Raw genomic sequence first — 18,399 nt, forward strand, 5'->3', positions numbered from 1 at the left:
CTAACACTGGAAGTACACCCGGCCACAAAATATTACGGACCACGAAATTTGAGAAAAAGCTGAATATCTCCACAACCTCACAACGCAACCTGGTATTTTCATTTCGAGCATCGGCTAGAACATGTTAAGAACATTTTCGTATGCAGCTCTACTGGCTACTGCTGCAGGCTGCTTGGAAATTGAACGTTTTCTGCGATGCCGTGGTCCGTAAACTTTTGTGGCCGGGTGTACGTTTGGCCCTGATAGGCAGCGCCGGCGCTTCGCCGACGAGCAAACTTTTATGCGAAGCATATTACGAGAGCTCAACCCAGCTCCTCAGGCGCGGCGGTGTCGCCTTGAAACCACGTGACACCGTGACGTCACGACAGAGGAGAAGTGGCTTTGGCTCAACTCTTGCAAGACGGGCTGGGTGGGAATCGAACCAGGGTCTCCGGAGTGTGGATCGGAGACGCTACCACTGAGCCACGAGTACGATGCTTCAAAGCGGTACAAAAGCGCCTCTAGTGAATGCGGTGTTGCCTTAGAAACTAGCTGTTTCTAAGGCGTGCGTCTCTTGCTCAGGCGCACATTTCGTTGCCGCGCCGAACGCTGCTTTGCTCGACGCTCACCGCGTCCAATGCGGGGCGCGTAGTCGCTGCCCTGTAGCCCATTGTCTTACACCCCTTGGCGGGTCGACGGGAACGCTGTCGCGTTCCACTCTCGAAGGCGAAGCAGTAATGCATGAGTTGTTTCTTCGTCTAGTCGAACCAAATATAGCCAAACAACAGCAGTTCACCAGGCTAAACAGTGGTTCAACAACTAAAATAAAGGCTAGTATGCTTCGCATCCTGGGCTTAACCTTACCTAAGCCACAGCCATTTTTTTCGTCACGGTCGCAGCAGACGGTGTGATGGAGCCACTTCTGGACGAGACACGCAAGCACTTCGTGCAAATGCGGCAATAAATGATATGTCGCTAACATGCGAAGCGTGAGCGCGAGCGAGCCAGGGGTTCAGCGGAAACGGGAGTTTGTAAATGGCTGCTTTCAGCATCTCGTAATTACCTCGCATACTACTAACTGCGACGAGCCTTAAAGGCTGTCTCGTCGTGTCCGTCTACCTTGGTAAACAAACTAGAGGGCCGCGATAGCAAAGTCCCGTCTTCCCGATTTGGTGCAGCATCTGTTTGTGCGGCACGTGCTCATCGGCAAGTCACGGCTGTTGCCTCCGAGATTGCAATACACACATTTTCATTTTCGATGCATTTTCTTGCCTGATTAGACATATGACACGAAAAGAGGCTTCAGACGAAGTGACAAATCAGCGAAAACACTTATAATATTTATCGTAGATACAAGCCGGTTTGTCAAAGACAAAGCGAAGCCGCTTCATTCCTCATCATATTTGACAGACGGCAGCCTTCGTCTGCGTACGATGCCTATGTGCACGTATCAACCAGTGGCTACTCTTCCTAACGCGTTTTGTTACCCTGCGAACTGTGCAAGGCTGCTCACCCCGACACAACAACAACAACAACAACAAACATCTTCGTCGCCACAACTACACCTGCGACAAATGGCTTCAACGCAAGAACGAACGAGCGTACACGTTACCTGGGCGCGGCGTACTGGTTGCCCATCGCTCGCCACTTGTTGGCGCGGCAGTTGTATGTGTACATGTGGTTGACAGCCCCCTGTACCCAGCCGCCGAAAACGAACAGGATGTCCTTGGGCACTCGGGGCGTCCACATCTTTGGGGACAGGTCAATACCGCCTACTGCGCCAACCGTCATGTGCCGCTGGGTGAGCGTCTGCACGGAGAAAGCACTCGTTTTTAAGCATGCCTCCGATTAACAGGCTAGAGCAATACTCGATACAAAAGGAAAAAAGTCAACAATTGGAAATCAGGCTAGTACAATACTCGAACAATATGGTAGAGATTCAGGTTGCCCCGTATACGTGTAACTATTCACCGAATATCAGGTTACCGGAGACACGCTGCAAGCGGCTGCGTTGGTGGCGCCATCTCGCGGGGGACGGCTTAGCGAGCGAGGACACAGAGTTGTTATTGCGGCGATCAATTTTACACACACCCGTTGTGTAAATAGTCAGCAGCGATGTTAACTTGCTTTCCTCCTCCGATGCGAACATGCATGTTAACATAGATGCTTCTAACGCGTTCACCAATTGTCGCAAGGTTCCGCTACCAGCGACTATACTGCCCTCGACGTCTGCGCCATCTCGTTATTCCGTTAAGGGTGGTACGTGCACGGGGAAGCTAGAACTCTCCATCGCAAAGTGAAGGAGTCAATGGAAATCCTTTTTTGTGTGTGTCAGTGTGCTTACTACGATTTACAGAATACCGGAACACAGAAGACTTGGACGGCAGCCGAATAAAGATGTCTTGAGGCAGGTTGCTGAACCACACGCTTCGAAAACATTGTTGAAGCAATCCTTTATTTGTCTCTGCTTTGCCTACTTTTTCGGTTCTGCCTTGACGTGGTAGTAAGCATGAGTCGTTGAGTATGGACGGCTGGTTATGTGCCACTGGGTATTTGCCCGAATAGTCAACCCTGGTCACTAGATATGCGAAAATGGGTATGTCACTCTGCGTGTTTTCACAGTCCTGACCAACAACCCAAGAAAGATTGACACAATGTGCTTGTGCCCCAACAGCAAACACTGTATTGAATCTGCGTCATAATCGTTACATTTGCAAAAATTTTTTATTCCGTTCGCCTACCTGCTTTTCTGTTATTAGCGTAACGAATTTTTCACCCAATTGGCTTTCACATATGGGCAAGCACCAAAGAACGCTTGGCTTAAGACAATTACACATAAACGCAAGATGCGCCGAGCTTTCCCATTTTTTTTTTCACGTTGTATCTCGTCAGAAGAAACCACGAAAGCTACTATAAATTTGCGGTTACACTTTTACCGGCGTCTTCACATCAGCAAATTAATATTGCATAGACCGTCACTGCAATAATAGTTTTGTACGCGCTCGTTAAATTCACTTACGAGGCCTTACGAGACGTCTGATTTTCTGGAAGCACTGACAGCTTTATAGCTTGCCAAAAAATCAGTCTTCCTAGCTTCATCTTTTTGTTGCGTTTTTCATCCGTTACGTCAAGTCTGATGACTTCAAAGTCTGATGACTAATAACCTATCATTTGAGTATACGTGTTTATAATGACACTTGGAGACTTTGCGGACTGCACCGATCATGTGCGATTGTAGCGCGATCTTTATACACCACGTCCGTAAATGAGCAGTTATAGAGCACGACTACAATGTCGACGCCGCATGCGCCAGCATAACGCATAACATAACGCATAAGATAACGCATAGCATAACGCCAGAATAATGCATGCGCCATAAAGGCGCATATGCATTATTTTTGGATTTCGCATGGACCCTTTCGTAGTGTTTTGTAGTCTAAACATCTGGCGGCAGATAACGGTACATATACGTACATGCAGGAGCATTCATTCCTTATTTTGTGACTGAACCCACAGCTCACATACAACTACGTCGCGATCAACGCGTCACCAACAGCATGCCCAATGCTATCACAGGCAGCATGTGTTGATCAGGAATAGAGCAAGCACAGTAAAATTACTGACACTCTTAAAAGTGAATGGGGGTATAAATCGATCTTATAACTCAAACCTTTACATCCTACCTGGGTGGAAGGGTAGTACTTATGCGACCGATTTACACTTATTCACTTTTAAGAGTGTAACAAAATGAGTGTAGGGGTTCGAGGTACACGATAATTTACACCCTTATTCATCTTTAAGGGTGTAAAAATGCGTAAAGGTTTGAGTTATATGACCGATTTACGCCATTATTCATTTTTACGAGTAAAAGGGCGAAAAGTTTCGAGTTATACACTCTTAAGAAAAATTACACCCTTTCGGTCATCTTGCCCCCCAACAATCGGCATCTGTCTTGTCCGCATTTCCTTTATTTAACGCTACGAGCCCGGTGCTGCAGTCACGAACGGCATGCGCGTTATCAGCACGACAGACAGAGCATTCTCGACAGGAAAGTAGCGAGCGCAGCGTTTTCAACAAAGGAAATGAAAGCAAGACAGATGGCGATTATCGTTGCCCGGAAAGATACGACCCAAAGGGTGCACATTTAAGAGTGTACGACCGATTTACACCTATATTCATTTTTGAGGGTGTAAGTTATTTTACGGCGAGCGTCGCGTTGTGCAGAAAAGGACCAGCTCACCTCGTAGATCACTTTCAGCACTTTCTGGCTGTCTCCGTCACCCTGGACTTGTGGGTGGGTCATGACTTTCTCAAACTCCCTGCACCAAGGCGTAAATAAAGCTATGCTGTGGAAAGTGAAGTGGCCCGAAGCGAAGCAGCTTTTTGTCCAGGGCTCTGATGGCCCGAACGGGACGCGCTGCTGCAACCACAATTTGACGTGATTATCAATATTGTCAGGCACCTAAAAACGGAACGCGAGACGCACGCAAGTATGTCGCCTGCACCTCGCGAACTGGCTGAGAAAGTGCAGCGAAATAGAAGGGACTTGTTATCAGAATATAGTCTTCATTGTCTAACCTTTCATGCAATAACTAACCATAGATGGTCCCTACAGTAGCCGCATTTTTATTCAACAATAGCACATATATGGCTAGAAAGAACATCCTTAGCAATAAACTCGGTTCACTTTCCCCTATTGGCTTCTCCACCTCGCATTGTTGCGAAACCTCGGCAGTTAAACCTATCAAAGGTGAGCCACTTCAATATAATACATAACAAAAGTGCGCATGATTTCAACCAGAGCAACGTTCATATCTAACGCTAACCCTTTCTTCCACGGACATGTTTGCTACGACGAAAACTATTGTCTGCTTAACATCAGATAAAGGAAACTGTGTAAAGGAAGCCGTCGGCATCAAGTGTCACATAAAAGCATGTACAGTCAACAGCAAAAGATTGCGGTATGCGCGAGCGCGTGGCAAAGTGACCCTCCTCCCCTCCAAGCGGTGAACCCCTGGTGTCGAGACAACGCCTGCACGCATGCGCGTCCCTCCAAGACTGCAAGGGTGCATGTTCCCGCGCTTCATTCCTTGGGCGCCGGCGATATCCGAATGTAGCCGCGAGGTAGCCCTCTTGCGATATGCGCTGTGGCGGCTTCAACGGGCAGAACTTCGTTTATACAGCGGAAATCAATTGTCCATTGTCGTCTTGCCGGTCTCCTTCTATAGAGCGCGTCTTCTGTCACGCTTTTCTGCGGTAGAATGCACCGTTCGTAAAAAGAAAGAAACAACGAAGATTGGCCACGAGAAGGTGCACCCCAGAAAAAAAAAAAAATGACTCGTTGCGCTCGCCACCGGGCCGCGTTTTTAGAACTGCTAGTAGGTAGAGCGGGGCGTGGCACTTTTGACGGAGCTCGACGTTTCTGCGCAGGCGCGAGTAAGAGCGGGCGCGAGAGAGAAAACCTGGGGGCTTTTGCTCCTTGAATATTGGCCTCGAGCTCCACCACGGGAAAAGCTGGCGCCACCGTCGGCGTGACGTGCTAGGAGGGATCACGTGGACATAGCGGCCGCGTCGGCTGCTTCGGGCGCGCCGAAGCGAGCTGAAAACGAGTTTAAATTCCCTCGTAATCTGCGGTTTTCATTTAGTGGCGAAATTTTCCCGCTTCGAGTGTCTCCTTTACAACGCTTGAAAGCACTACAATAGGTAGTGGCTGCCTTTGAAGGCGCGCAACATGGCAGGCTACTGCTCGGTGCCGCAGGGCCGGACGCACGTAACGGAGGCAGGGGTCGGCCTTATTCACACGTAGCCGCAGGACAAGAAGCTGTGTGAAGCTTGGCTCGCGAAACATAAAACCGGCAAACTGTCATTGGCTACAACTCGGGTATGCAGCAAGCACAGACGCGAGGAAGATTTCTTCTACGGCGCCCGGTCTGCGATGTTCTGAAAACGCGCACTGAGACGCTCGCCCGAGTCCGCTGCCCGACTAATGTCATGACGGTTTGGTCTATGAACTTGTCGATACTATAGATACTGGCAAGTTCAGTGGAGTGGAAAGGCAGCGGTAAGAAGCACATTTAAAGAAAGCGTGGCATGTGGTCATGTTTGTGTTATGAATTAATGCACTGGATTACAAAAAAGGAGCAGCGGGAAATTGCACGCTGAGAACGCCGATAAACATACAGTGCGACGCAACTCGAGAAATAGTATTGAAAGGTTAAAGAACTTAGAAGAAAAAAAAGATTGCATTGTCGCGACGGCACTTCACAGTCCCCGTAGGCGTCGAAGTCTCTACAATGAAATTATTTTTGAACAGCTCTGATAGCGCCCACGCAACAATGGTTGCCTGTATACTGTCAAATGCTCATATTCTGCGGCCTAAAGCTCATGGCACGGTGCGAAAACGCGCGCGCGGAGAAAGCGAAACCGTGCGTGGACAAGTATGCAGACGCGCAGTCGGTCGCTGCGAATCTGCGCGATCGCTGCATTGAGGCTTCATTCTATTACGCTCCATTTAGTTATACAACTCTATAACAACATATTTCACATAGTTTGCTCTCAGCGTTTACCTACCTTTCACGCAAGAAGCCGGTTCGGGCGACTCCATCGCGGCGACCGCGCAGTGGCGTTCACTGTACGTATTCGGTAAAGAGATAGCGGCTGTAAACGATTGTGTGCTTTCAGCTTGCCCAAGATTATTATTTAGACAGTAAGAAACTTCTCTCTTGTCGAAAGTACTTACAGAAATGTCCGGGAGAGCTCGCGCGTGGTGTTTTCAGTGAGCGCTGACAGCAAAACCTATGAGGAGCGTGCCACGTGATCCCTCATACTACGGCAGCGAGGCGCTTCCGATAGAGGGCGACTCCGTAACTCCTCGCCGCCAATATGACTCGGCCTAGGCAGTACGGAGGAGGTTTCTTAGCGCGCGTTGTATTCGTTTGTCCCTAGACATGCCGACATTGCGGAGTGCGGTCGAGTTGGTTTATACGCTCCGCCGCTGGCTGCCCGCGCGGTGAGGCAGCGGGCGCGGACGCCGCTTGGTGATCACTGTGTCTGAAGAGATAATGTTCTGACTGGTGTGTATAAGTCGCGGGTCGCTTTTTTCGTCGCGGCGATAGATCGGATTTTTACAAGCACTGCTCCGGGAGGGCACATGTAACCGGCAAACGGAGGCCTCAGGAGAGCTCGTGAGGTTATATTAAAGCAGGCGGCGCAGGATCTCCGGGCACCCAAGCGGTAGCGGGGGGATCAAAGCTGGAAACAGGGCGGCCCGTGGGTTGGGGCCGCAGAGGCCGAAGCGTGCCAGGGACTGTTCGCATAAAAAATTGGCTGTCCGCGATAGCGGACAGACGATTTTATACTCCCCTGGCACGCCTTCTAGCTTTGATGTCCCCGTTGCCGCTTTGGTGTCCTGGAGGGGCCGCCAATAATGCGAAATAATGACACGTTGTTTTCATTAGTAAAAACATGATCGAATAAATATAATTGCCTCGAGCTGCCAACTTGCGGTGGTAAGTTCAGCACCACCGCGCCCCGCGACTTCTGCCGGCATGCCTAGGGACAAGCGCATACAACGCGCGCCAAGAAACTCCTCCGTAGTACCTAGGCAGAGTCGTATTTTCAAGGAGCAAAATTCCCCACATTTCCTCTCTCGCACCTGCTCTTACTCGCGCATGCGCGCAAACGTCCGTCGTCTCCGCAAGCGTCGCGCCCCGCTGTACCTACAAGCAGTTGGAAATACGCCACCGGGCCGGCCCTATGCGTCAGCGCTTGTGACTCGACAAAAAGCGGCCGCAGTGGCGCGCGCAAGTTCACGCTTCTAAACACGTTTCACACAGTTTCGCCCGTCGTACAGTGTTATCGGGCCATCTCACCACAACAATCTGCATTTTTTTTCTCATTTCCTTTCTCTCATTCCCGCGACAAGCATGAATCGGAACCACTTCCCCACTTCCATGGCTTCCCTCGTCGATGCCAACTAATTAAATAAAGCTGTCTTTAATTAACGAGTAAATGTAGCCCCACTTTATAGTCGGTACAAGCTTCACCCACAAATGCGGCTGTCCCACTGTGTAAATATGTCCAGTGTCCCGATTCACTGAGAGGTCATGAAATGAGTGTGATCCCATGAGCGATGACAAAGTCGATGCACCGTGCAGCCGTTGTCCGTGGTGTAGCCAGAATCTTTTTTTAGGAAGGGTGACGAGGAGGGGGGGAGCGGTTACGCACTTGACCAGGAAGGAAGAGGAAGGAGGGCTGGGGAGGCGTCATAATAACGCAGAAATTTCGAAGAAGAGTGAGGGCACGTGTCCAGTGTGCCATCACCTGGCTACGCCATTGGCCGTCGCTTTCGTTTACAAAGACGCGGATGACATTGGCGGGGTGCACTCACATGACGGAACACTGTGGAAAGCGCACGAGCGGCAGAAACTTGGCGAGGTAGGCTTTTCTCTCGGCCACGTCGGCGGAGATCCACTCGAGGATAGCGCTGAACGTGTCTTCCACCTCGCTGGATGCGCACAGTCGGTCGTCTTCCAGGATGGTACGAAGCTCCTCTGGTGTCAGGTCCCCGAACTGGGTGCTGTTCTTCCACACCTGCGCAACCCATAGACGGCCTCTGTGGTGTGTAAATGGGTCAAGACATCCGGTTCCACCCCTGTGGGGTCATCACCAAGGGCTGCAGCATAAGCAGTAACGAACAGTTCGCTGTAAAAGCTACTGAAGGGAACTAGCACCATCGTCATTGAGCGAAGTTAAGCGACGTCGCTTAACTTCGCTACGTACGTACGTTGAGCGAAGAATGGAATCATTTACCAGAATGTGTTGTTGAACGCACATGTTATGATTCATTTGTAAAACTGTTAAAAAAGCATATTTTGTAAACCCTCTCCTGCTTGGGCAACATTGCTACCTGCAGTATTGTGTAAATAAAAAAACAAATAAATGACGTGTAACACATTTATTTCCCTAATCTTCCTGTTTGGACATTCCAGATGTCCTTAGACTTGAATTATTACATTATCTTTGTGAAGTTCCAAGCAACTATTCTTTCTTTCCAAGTGCGTGAACACAAGTTTCAACGTCGATGGCGAAATGCGAGCTGTACTTATGACGCGTTATTCTGTTGAAAACGATCCACCTTCAGTGTCCGTACCTCGCGGAAATTCCGAATCAGATAGCGGAATGCTTCTCCAGCGATGTCCGGGTGCCCGCGGCTCGAGGTGAGATGATAAATTTCGATGCAGTTTTCCGGTTCAAGGTTTCGCCTGAGAACGCTGAGGCAATGATCCCGTAACCGGATTACCTGCGTTGTGAAAATCACATTTTTTAGGTGAAGTCTTTGCGCACTTCGGCAAACTTCGTATATACAACGGGGCTCCCAAAGTAATGTTTGCGGCGAGACGCCAGCGCCACTCTTTCCCCTAGCGGACAGCCGCATAACCATCTTCAGCGCACGTGCAAAAAAAAAGGAAGAACAACACCGATCGCCTATCCTAGGATCAAGTAAGTCGGAAAACCAACGTTTGCCGCTTCTCAGAATACACTCTTAGACAAATGTAAAACCTTTGGCGTGTATATTTGCCACACAACGATAATCATCATCTGCCTTGCCTGCGTTTCCTTTCTTGAAAACGCTGTGCACTCTACTTTCCTGCCGAGAATGCTCTGTCATTCTGATAACGCGCAAGCGGGCTCGCAAGTTCCAGGCTCGCAGCGTTAAAGGAAGGAAGGAAATTCCGACAAGACGGATGACGGTAATCGTTGTGTGGCTATAGATACGACACAAGAGGTGTAATTTTGTTTAGAGTGTACTTGCTATTATTCGCGGTAGCGTTGTTGCTTCGTCTTGTAGCTCAGTTATGACAGTTTGATCGTGACGACGTAGAATATCGCTGCTGCTCTTCGACGCGTTTTGAGTGACACGTTCAGCGCCGGCTGATTTGCGCCTGCGATGCACATTGTGCTTTCCCCGTGTTTGACAGCACGCGAGGGCTGTTTGGACAGACGCGTTGTTCGGTAACATTTCTGTAGCCGCAAAATGCAAGCAGTTAAGCGCTCCATCAAGCGGGCTGTACGTACGGAGTTCTTTCCGAAAACGAACGATTCGGCAAAAGTTGAGCACAACTTTTTATTATTTCGTAGTTACTGCTGCTAAGTTAGAGATGTTCTTTTATCAAATTTCGAGGAAAATTGCATTTATCTAATTGTTTTGCATGGTCAACTCTATACCACTAGTTTCTCAACAAAATAAAATGCGAAGTTGTCTTTGCGGGCATCTCTTGTGATACCTACATTAGACATCGAAGGCCATGCTTTGCCGTAATGCAGGTGACGCAAGCCGGCCAGGTGCCACCATAATCGCCATGTTTCAGACACAACTCATGAAAAATCTAATTTCTTTAGTTTTATAAACCGGGGCAAGTAACTGTACCATCCGTTATTGAACGATTGTCACCATAATATATTTTCTCTAAATGCTATATTCTGCCTCACACCAGATGCTAGCCATAAACCATAACTCAAAGGTCCCTGCTTACTCCTTGCTGCATTACAACATGCTCTCTGCGACTATACATCCCGTCGTTACACTCTCTACGGGCTCTACAACTCCATGAGCTATACCACGACCAGGTAGGGCATGGCTTCTGAAGAAAGTCTTCCCCCTACGTCTCTCAAGCGTTCAAATAAACACCGGTTCAAACATTCCAGAGGTCTGCCATCGTCGCGTTTCGCTACCACCACCAACGAAAGCCACACCCTCGACCCATGACCCATAGAACGATCATCGTTCTATGGGTCATGGGTCATGACATGACTATAGCATGTAGATCATGACACATGACTATACATGCTAGCGGCAATGTTCCTCTGCATGCCGTCTCCTCAAGACGAAGCCTCAGAAGCGCCTTCGCTGCAAACGATTCACCATCAGAGAGAGAGAAACATTTATTTCATTCTGGCCCCCTGTCCGGGGCTACAACTCACCTTGAGCTTCTCGGCGAGCTCGAGCACCTTGCCGACATTGTGCAGGCCGACGCGCTCGTGCAGAGGAATGTGGTAGGCGAAGTCGACAAGCAGCTCGATCATTTCGCGGTCCAGGTCTTGCACCCCCACCCTGATAGGCAGGGGCCACTCCTGTTCGGGGCTCATGCCTTCCTTGGCAAGAACGAAGAGCTCGTAGCAGCCAGAATACCTGCGTGCGAAATGATCGATAATGGCTTCATAGTGCGTCAGCCTTGTGTCTCTACGATGAACAAAGAACCTTCTGGCAACTCTCGTCTTGACCTTAGCTTAGCTCTCCCTCCTACTTTCGTCACCAGAATGAAACGGTGCTCATCGCTCAAATGGTGCAGCATAAATGAGTGCACAAAGTCGCGTGACCCTCGTTCTACCCACCTTCAAAATGGGTACTGTCAACTATAAAAACACCGCAAGCACTTCCGTTTTTTCTTTCGTGCGCGCGCGACGTCTGATCTAGGATGATTGGTTGGTCCTCTGTGAAATGGCGCAAGAATGGGGGTCGGCCACGACATGGGTGGTGCAACGGTTAAACAAACAACAAGAGTTTGGAGGAGAATAAATGAAACCTAATCAGTAATTGGAACTCTTAAAACTATAAGCTAATTGATAGAGATATCAAGTTTATAGTAACTCGACAGAGCAAATATATGTGACCTTTGCTCGCCTTCTTCGTGCATTCCGTCGTCTATTTTGAGTCGCCGCAACCCGATGATTATGCTTTATGCGTTAACTAGAGTTCCACGTCGAGCTTCGTAGCACGAGTGAGCAAGATTCCGCTAGTGTGCGATGTAACACCGCACACTATAGCGTAATTCATTTACAAAAATCACCGAGGCAGAGTTGGTTAAGAAGATGGGTTGATCCAGGCCGACCCGACCAGGTTTGTATGCATTTCGTTAAGTGAATGGGTCCAACGAGTTCAGCCATGTACAAGTCAACGCGACACACCATCTGCCATACCGAATGACATATATCGGCCGGACAATTTTTTCACTAGAATTTTTTTTCTAGATCGGATATAAGCGTGGCTACTGGAAGGCATTGAGGGCGACTTGAACAGGCGGTTCCTTCCTCACGATCGGCTTCAACCTGCAAGCGGGTTGATTCGACCATCCGCTTGCTCGTCCCGGTGCGCTATAGTTAGGATGAAGCTAGAAAAATTGTTGCGGAAAATATCATAGGTGGTTGTCAAAGTAAGCGCATAGCTTATGCGGAAATGAAATGGACAAACTAGCAAATCTTCCGAAAGCAGCTCCGATGACGTCGATAACGGTATTCAATAACGCCGGCTCAAGTTATTGTCGACAAGTTTGGTAGACGGCACGACGTCGTCATGACGACGATGGCATTACGGCGGTGAAGGGGGTGACCACGTGACGATGGCGACGGCCGCATGACCATGATGGCATGACGACAATGGAAATGACGACAGCGTGACAATTAACGATGCCACGACAACGGCTGCGCACCGTGGGCTTACTTCTCCGCTGGATTGCTTACTGCACAGAGACCAGAAATCATGCAGACCTCCCGCACTGTGGGAGTCAGTCTAAGCGAAGCTGTAATGAGCCTGCAAGACGAGAAAAACGGCGCGTCTCGACAAGAGACGCTCAGCGGATTTTGGCGATGAATACGCGCGCACCGCAACCGTCAGCCCAGGTGGCAGGGAGAGGCGGCAAGTGCCACCACCGACCACAGCCACCTAAACTTGCAGACGCTGCAAAGTTCTCGCACGACAGCCACGTGAGTCTCAAAGACCTGTAATCGGCCCTCGGGAATGAACGGGTCCCGTAACTAGCTTTACATCGAAGATGAAAGTCCGACACGTCCGCCACCACGAAACGAAAACGGCCGAAAGAGCCAAGGAAAGGCATTCGCTTCAAATCAATTTTGCGAGCCGGCTCCTGGATCGCATGCATACATGAATTCGACAAACTCCGATCGGGTGGGCTTACCAAGCCGAAATTGGGTCGCCGGGTTATTTATCGAGTAAGACCAACACTGGCGATCCAGCTGGCGATCAGGTATACTCGAGCGAACCTCTTGGTAAAATGTATGGAAATGAGTACACGAGCCGGGATGGTGGCCGGTCGCTGGATAACCGGCGGGAAAAGAAAACACGATGGCGCGTCGTTATATCATATAGCTGACGCCTCCTTTTCGCACGGGTCGCCTCGACGTGCAACGCCACGTGAGCCCGACAAAGTATTGGCGATTCAGCTTGAATTTGCTCTGATGGAATTAACGGAAAGGAAACTTGTGCTGTCTGCCTCACAAAAACCGCGCTCGTTACTTGGTCTAAAACGCGGTAGCTGTTTGAGCTGGGGATGTCTGTAGTCGGTGACAATACAAACAAGCTCCTCCTACAAAAACGCAGTACACCTGTCTTTCACCTCTGAAAGAGAGCCGAGTCTGCTCGAATCCGCTCAGGACTTAATGACTTCGCTCTGCTAATGTAAATGCTAAGTTAATTGTAAAATAAAAGCTAGTTGTATCAAGCTAAAAATTTAGCTATGATTGCGCAGTGAAATCATGATCAACTATAAACTTTGCCCTACAGACGTTCAGATTCATCCTGAAGTCAGTGACACAGAGACCGCTTTGTAAGAAAAAAAAGAACGGTTGTTTTAAAGATTCGAAACCACTTGACGTCATGAAAATAAGCAGACTCGATTGGCTGCCGTATCCACACAAACTGTATTCATGTTAGTGTGCATATAACCAGGGTCCTTGACTAATCAGAAGTACTGAATGACCCTGGTATATGGCCTTGGCCACCGACATTGGTCAGTCGCACCGAGCAATTTCGGATGCAATTTTTGAAAGGTTGTATTATTCGCCCTCATCGGATTGCGCAACGTTTTCATGTTGTAAATACGCAGCGCGGCACGACATAACCTTGTAATTCTTAGGTTGTCACCGACTATAGACGCACCCGACGGCAGACTCAACCCGCACGTTTCGGGTTTAAGTGAAAAAGACGCCGGCAACTGTAGACACGCTTGCAAACAGCGGCGCTGCATTTAACACGAAGAAGCGGTACTCGCACACTACTCCCTCAAGCACTTCGGGTGTTTTTTTTTCTTACAAAGCAGTCTTTGTGTCATTGACTTCAGGATGAATATGAACGGCTTTAAAACAAATTTTATGGTTGATCCTGATTTCGCTGCCCAATCATAGCTAAATCTTTAGCTTGAAACAACTAGCTTTTATTTTACAATTAACTTAGTATTTACATTGGCAGTATTGCAGCGGGTGCTCAAGCAAGTGCATGCGCGACAACTCGACAAGTGAAAAAAGAGGGAAGCGGGAACGATCGACACTCACTTGGCAGCCATGACGAACCCATGTGCCCAGGTCTCCGAACCGTCGGGCGCTTGGAACGCGACGTCGCAGTACTGGCGGGTCTTCCTCTGTGCTCGCAGTCCAGGCATGGCCCTGGACGCCGGGCGAGGCGCGAAGTCATGCCGCTGGCCACTGTCGTCGAAGAGCAGCGCCGCTTCTGACCAGATGGTGACCATGGCCCCGTCGCCGGTATTGCCGGCGGTGTCATCCACATCCTTGGGCTTCTCCGCGGCATCAACGGCGGCGCACATCTCTGGGTTTATTGCGAAACTGCGGTGGCCAGGGCAAGGCGAGCGAGCGAGCGAGCGAGCTGGTCACAGCCAAGCGTCGCCCAGCCGGCCACACCACCGGTGCGCCCAGAGCACACCGGCCTGACCGAGCGCTGACTAAGCCGTGTCGCCGTGTGATTGGACTTGGCGGCTGCAATAGCCCCCTACCGGCGATTTGCACGCACTGTGTGACACGTAGTTCGCGACTTCCTCGTCTTCGTTACCGTTCGGCCTGACCATGCTCGCAACTTGCACGCGCTCGCCTGCAAGTCTTTCGAGAGACCCAGGAGCACTGTTGTGACCTCCGCCGCCTCGTTGCTTGCATTTCGCGATCGCATTTTTGGTTTGGTCGCCATCCAGTGAGGGGGCTCTTTTATTCTACCGCATGTTATGTGAACGGAGTTTCGCTTGTCAGGGGTTGATCCGTGTCGCTGGGTCGCACAGTAACAACGTAACCACGCGTCATTATTACAGCGAAACTGTCAATGGCTAAGATCTGGAAAAAATGTGTCCCGAGATGTTGACAAAAACAAATCGTCATGTGGGGCGGGCCTGGTGAGAGTGCAGAAAGCGTCCAAGCTTAATGGCACATAACCCTGTGGGCTCGGGGACCTGTAACGTGCCCTTGAACTATCCTTGTCACACGTGGGACCCAAAGAGGTCCCAAACACAACGATACGAACAGATGTTTTTGAAAAATGTATTGTACAACTTTTTCAAAAAGAATTGCTAAAACATTCTCTCCGCGAACCACGCAAACGCGCTAGTGCCACTGCTCTCGCGTTCGTCGTCGTCGTCTTCTTCCGCACTGGGTCCATTGGGCAAAAAAACTATCACCATCAGCAATGGCTCAAACGTCGTCGCCTTCCACAGCTGGCTCCGTTGCCGCTGGTCATTCGAGCATAGAATTTCAATATTCTTCAGTCTTCGCAGCGTTCACTGGACAACGACGAAACATCGTTGTGTGGCGTGCACGACGGACAGCAGAGGCCAGCGGAGCCCTGGACTGAGGGCCGCCGACCATTCCGATTGAGGACGGACGAAGCAGCTAGTGAACACCTCCGGGGAAGACACAAGGAGGGAGACTCCCCTGAAGATACCGTCCCAGCCGCAGAAAAACACAATTACTAAAACTCAGTTAAGTTTTTACTCACTCACTCACTCACTCACTCACTCACTCACTCACTCACTCACTCACTCACTCACTCACTCACTCACTCACTCACTCACTCACTCACTCACTCACTCACTCACTCACTCACTCACTCACTCACTCACTCACTCACTTCTGCCGTCGTAATGTGGAGCGGCGTTTTAGGGGTATGAGCCATTGCTTAAGGGGCATGAGCCATTCATTGTCTCACGTGACGGACACATTTAATAACAGAGGCGATACGCGAATGTGTGTGCGTACGTATATCGCCACGACGACCACAGTTTAGGACAACAAATATCTTCGTACCTTTGTTGAATATTCTGGGTCACCTTTGTGTCAAGCCCTTAACAGCTTCGCTGGTCTTCTATCTTCCCATAGTGGAAGGGCTCTTAATTTTGTCGTTGGTCAGTGGCGGCTAAAGCAGCATATACCTAAGGCCACCACGATCCTTCCCCAGGGCTACGTAACGGGTCGCTTCGCTCCTCTTGGCAGGGGCGCTCCCTGTCAGGCGTGGTGGTGAAGCGTAGAACAAAATGACAAGTACTGCAGAAGTGACACAATGAAAATAACAATGCAGCAACGTGGTTTGAAGCCACGACCACACGACCATAATCCCAATCCTCTTGCGCGGCGCCATAGAAACAGACGACGTCCACTATTCCACAAGTTCTGGGTCGGTGGCTGTTACCCCGTCATTATAGTGTTATGGCTATAGTGAAGGGTCCCCCTCACTATAGTCAGGTACTTTTGGCAAACTACTATCCTCTTACACAAGTCCACACTGCGTGCTTTGTCGAGTGACTGATGTCAACTACGAAATTATTCTAGAAATGCACACTACGTCGTCCGTTGCGCCAACCAGTGGTATCGTCCACGCCACCAAGTTCAAGCGTCGCAACTGTCCGTACGTTTCAGATATTAATAGGTTAGCATTAGGAGCGTAAAAATTAAAAATAAAGAAACGTGTATGTGTATGAAGTCTGGTTTATATACGAACTGATCATTTTTATGTTTTTCGGAATTATTAGAAATCGCCCATGGCAGGTAGCACTAGTCTTGTCTGTGAGCTGGATTATTCGAAGAAGCAGCCATTTCTAGCGCAAGCAGGCTGATATTAGGCGTTTATTCCAACGGGTCCTTGGTCTATAACATAAAGGAAATAATTTCCGAATTTGAGGCTTACTACACGGCTTTATTTAATGCGCCTTCTGGAAAAAATAATAATCATCTTGGAGCACGTGTTGAGTCTTTCGTGATCCATTAAACTGAAGAAGAATGTGCTGTCATCAGTGGTTATTTCACTCAACAAAAATATATTTAGCTATTGGCGAATTACCGATATCAAGGACGCCGTGTCAGGATGGCATTTCAGGCGAGCTTTATAAAGCCTTTAAACACTTACTTCCTCTCGTGTTATTCAATATTTTTTAGTCTTGGTTTTGATCTGGATACTTCCTCAATCATTTGCTAGAAGTCACACAGTGTTCATATTAAAATACACCGACAGAGAGAAACTGCGACATGTTGAAGTCTACGGACATATTACAATGTAATGCAGACTATGCATTTTTCGAAGGGTACTATCAAACAGACTACAATTTGCAATGTTGATTGTTATTGGTTCTCACCAGGCCCACGGTCTTAAAGGTCACTAAATAGAAACATAGACATCGCCCCTACAGTATTGGAACACTGTTCAAGTTCTCATGACCAACTAGCAAAGCCCCAAGTACACTTAGCTAATGCGCTTGATAGGGTGCATCATTCTTTTCTATTTTTTTGTCCCGAGCATGCTAACGTCGGCTCGGTTGTACTTAAAGGTGTGTGTGAGTAAAGGCAAGACGCAAAAGACAAGTATTGCCACAAACGACAGGAGCGACGACCGGACCGGCGTTGTTTGTGTCCTTATTCAGTTCTAACCAACTAGCTCAAGCAAGAGTTTTACTTGAGTAAACCAACTATAGCCCAGCAAGAGGTTTACTTAAAAGTGTGAAACTGTGTTATAACGATTGTTCAACTCGTTTTGTTGGTAATGGTCACCTGTCAGCCTGTGTCAGCCGTTATGAACGCGAATACTACCCGAGGCCAAGGCGCCGGGCCATTGCACTGCTCCCTGCCTCCGCCGAGGTTCCATGGAAGAAGTCTGATCTCGTCACATGGGTACATAAGTTGGAACTTCTCCAAACTTTCCTCACCCAGCTTCAGGAGCAGGTCCCTGCTTCATTCATCAATCTCGCGTTTCCCTACTACGCGACGCGAATTATCGGTTACGCCACTCTACCCCCGTGCAGGCTGTCTCGGAACCCCGAATTACGACCTCTTGTTCTTAGCCCTCTGTCTCCATCTTGCAGAAGACTTTGCTGCCGCCACTCCTCCCTGAGCGCTCCTCAACACCGCCCATACAGCCGTCCAGCACGGTTACCACCTCTCATTAGGCATGGCGAGCAACGATTCGATTCATGGTTGGCAATAGAACTGCAGCAGCTTTCGCTCCAAGTGGGGCAATCTGCAGCGATTCATTTGGCACTCCGGTGGTCCATCCGATGTTTTGATTCTACAGGGGAGTGGCACACCAGCCAAATTGCGGTATGCACCGCCTTCAACCAACTCATCAGTCAAGGCTCCCAGCCA

The 18,399-nt window shown here is 49.3% G+C and overlaps 1 protein-coding gene across 1 annotated transcript in view; it reads right to left on the reverse strand.

The window, feature by feature from the left end:
- The window catches only part of LOC139047748 (kelch-like protein 10), a 32,060-nt gene extending 17,275 nt beyond the window's left edge, over nt 1-14,785 (reverse strand). Inside the window, exons 1-6 of the mRNA XM_070521769.1 lie at nt 14,326-14,785; nt 10,963-11,170; nt 9,131-9,280; nt 8,369-8,571; nt 4,220-4,298; nt 1,592-1,788 (exon numbers count right to left, since the gene is read on the reverse strand). Of these exons, the coding sequence (XP_070377870.1) occupies nt 1,592-1,788; nt 4,220-4,298; nt 8,369-8,571; nt 9,131-9,280; nt 10,963-11,170; nt 14,326-14,594 (1,106 nt within the window). The 5' untranslated portion in view covers nt 14,595-14,785. The remainder of the gene's footprint in view (nt 1-1,591; nt 1,789-4,219; nt 4,299-8,368; nt 8,572-9,130; nt 9,281-10,962; nt 11,171-14,325) is intronic.
- Between the last annotated feature and the right edge of the window lie 3,614 nt (nt 14,786-18,399).

This window comes from Dermacentor albipictus, chromosome 7 (genome assembly GCF_038994185.2).
Source record: "Dermacentor albipictus isolate Rhodes 1998 colony chromosome 7, USDA_Dalb.pri_finalv2, whole genome shotgun sequence".
NCBI lineage: Eukaryota > Metazoa > Arthropoda > Arachnida > Ixodida > Ixodidae > Dermacentor > Dermacentor albipictus.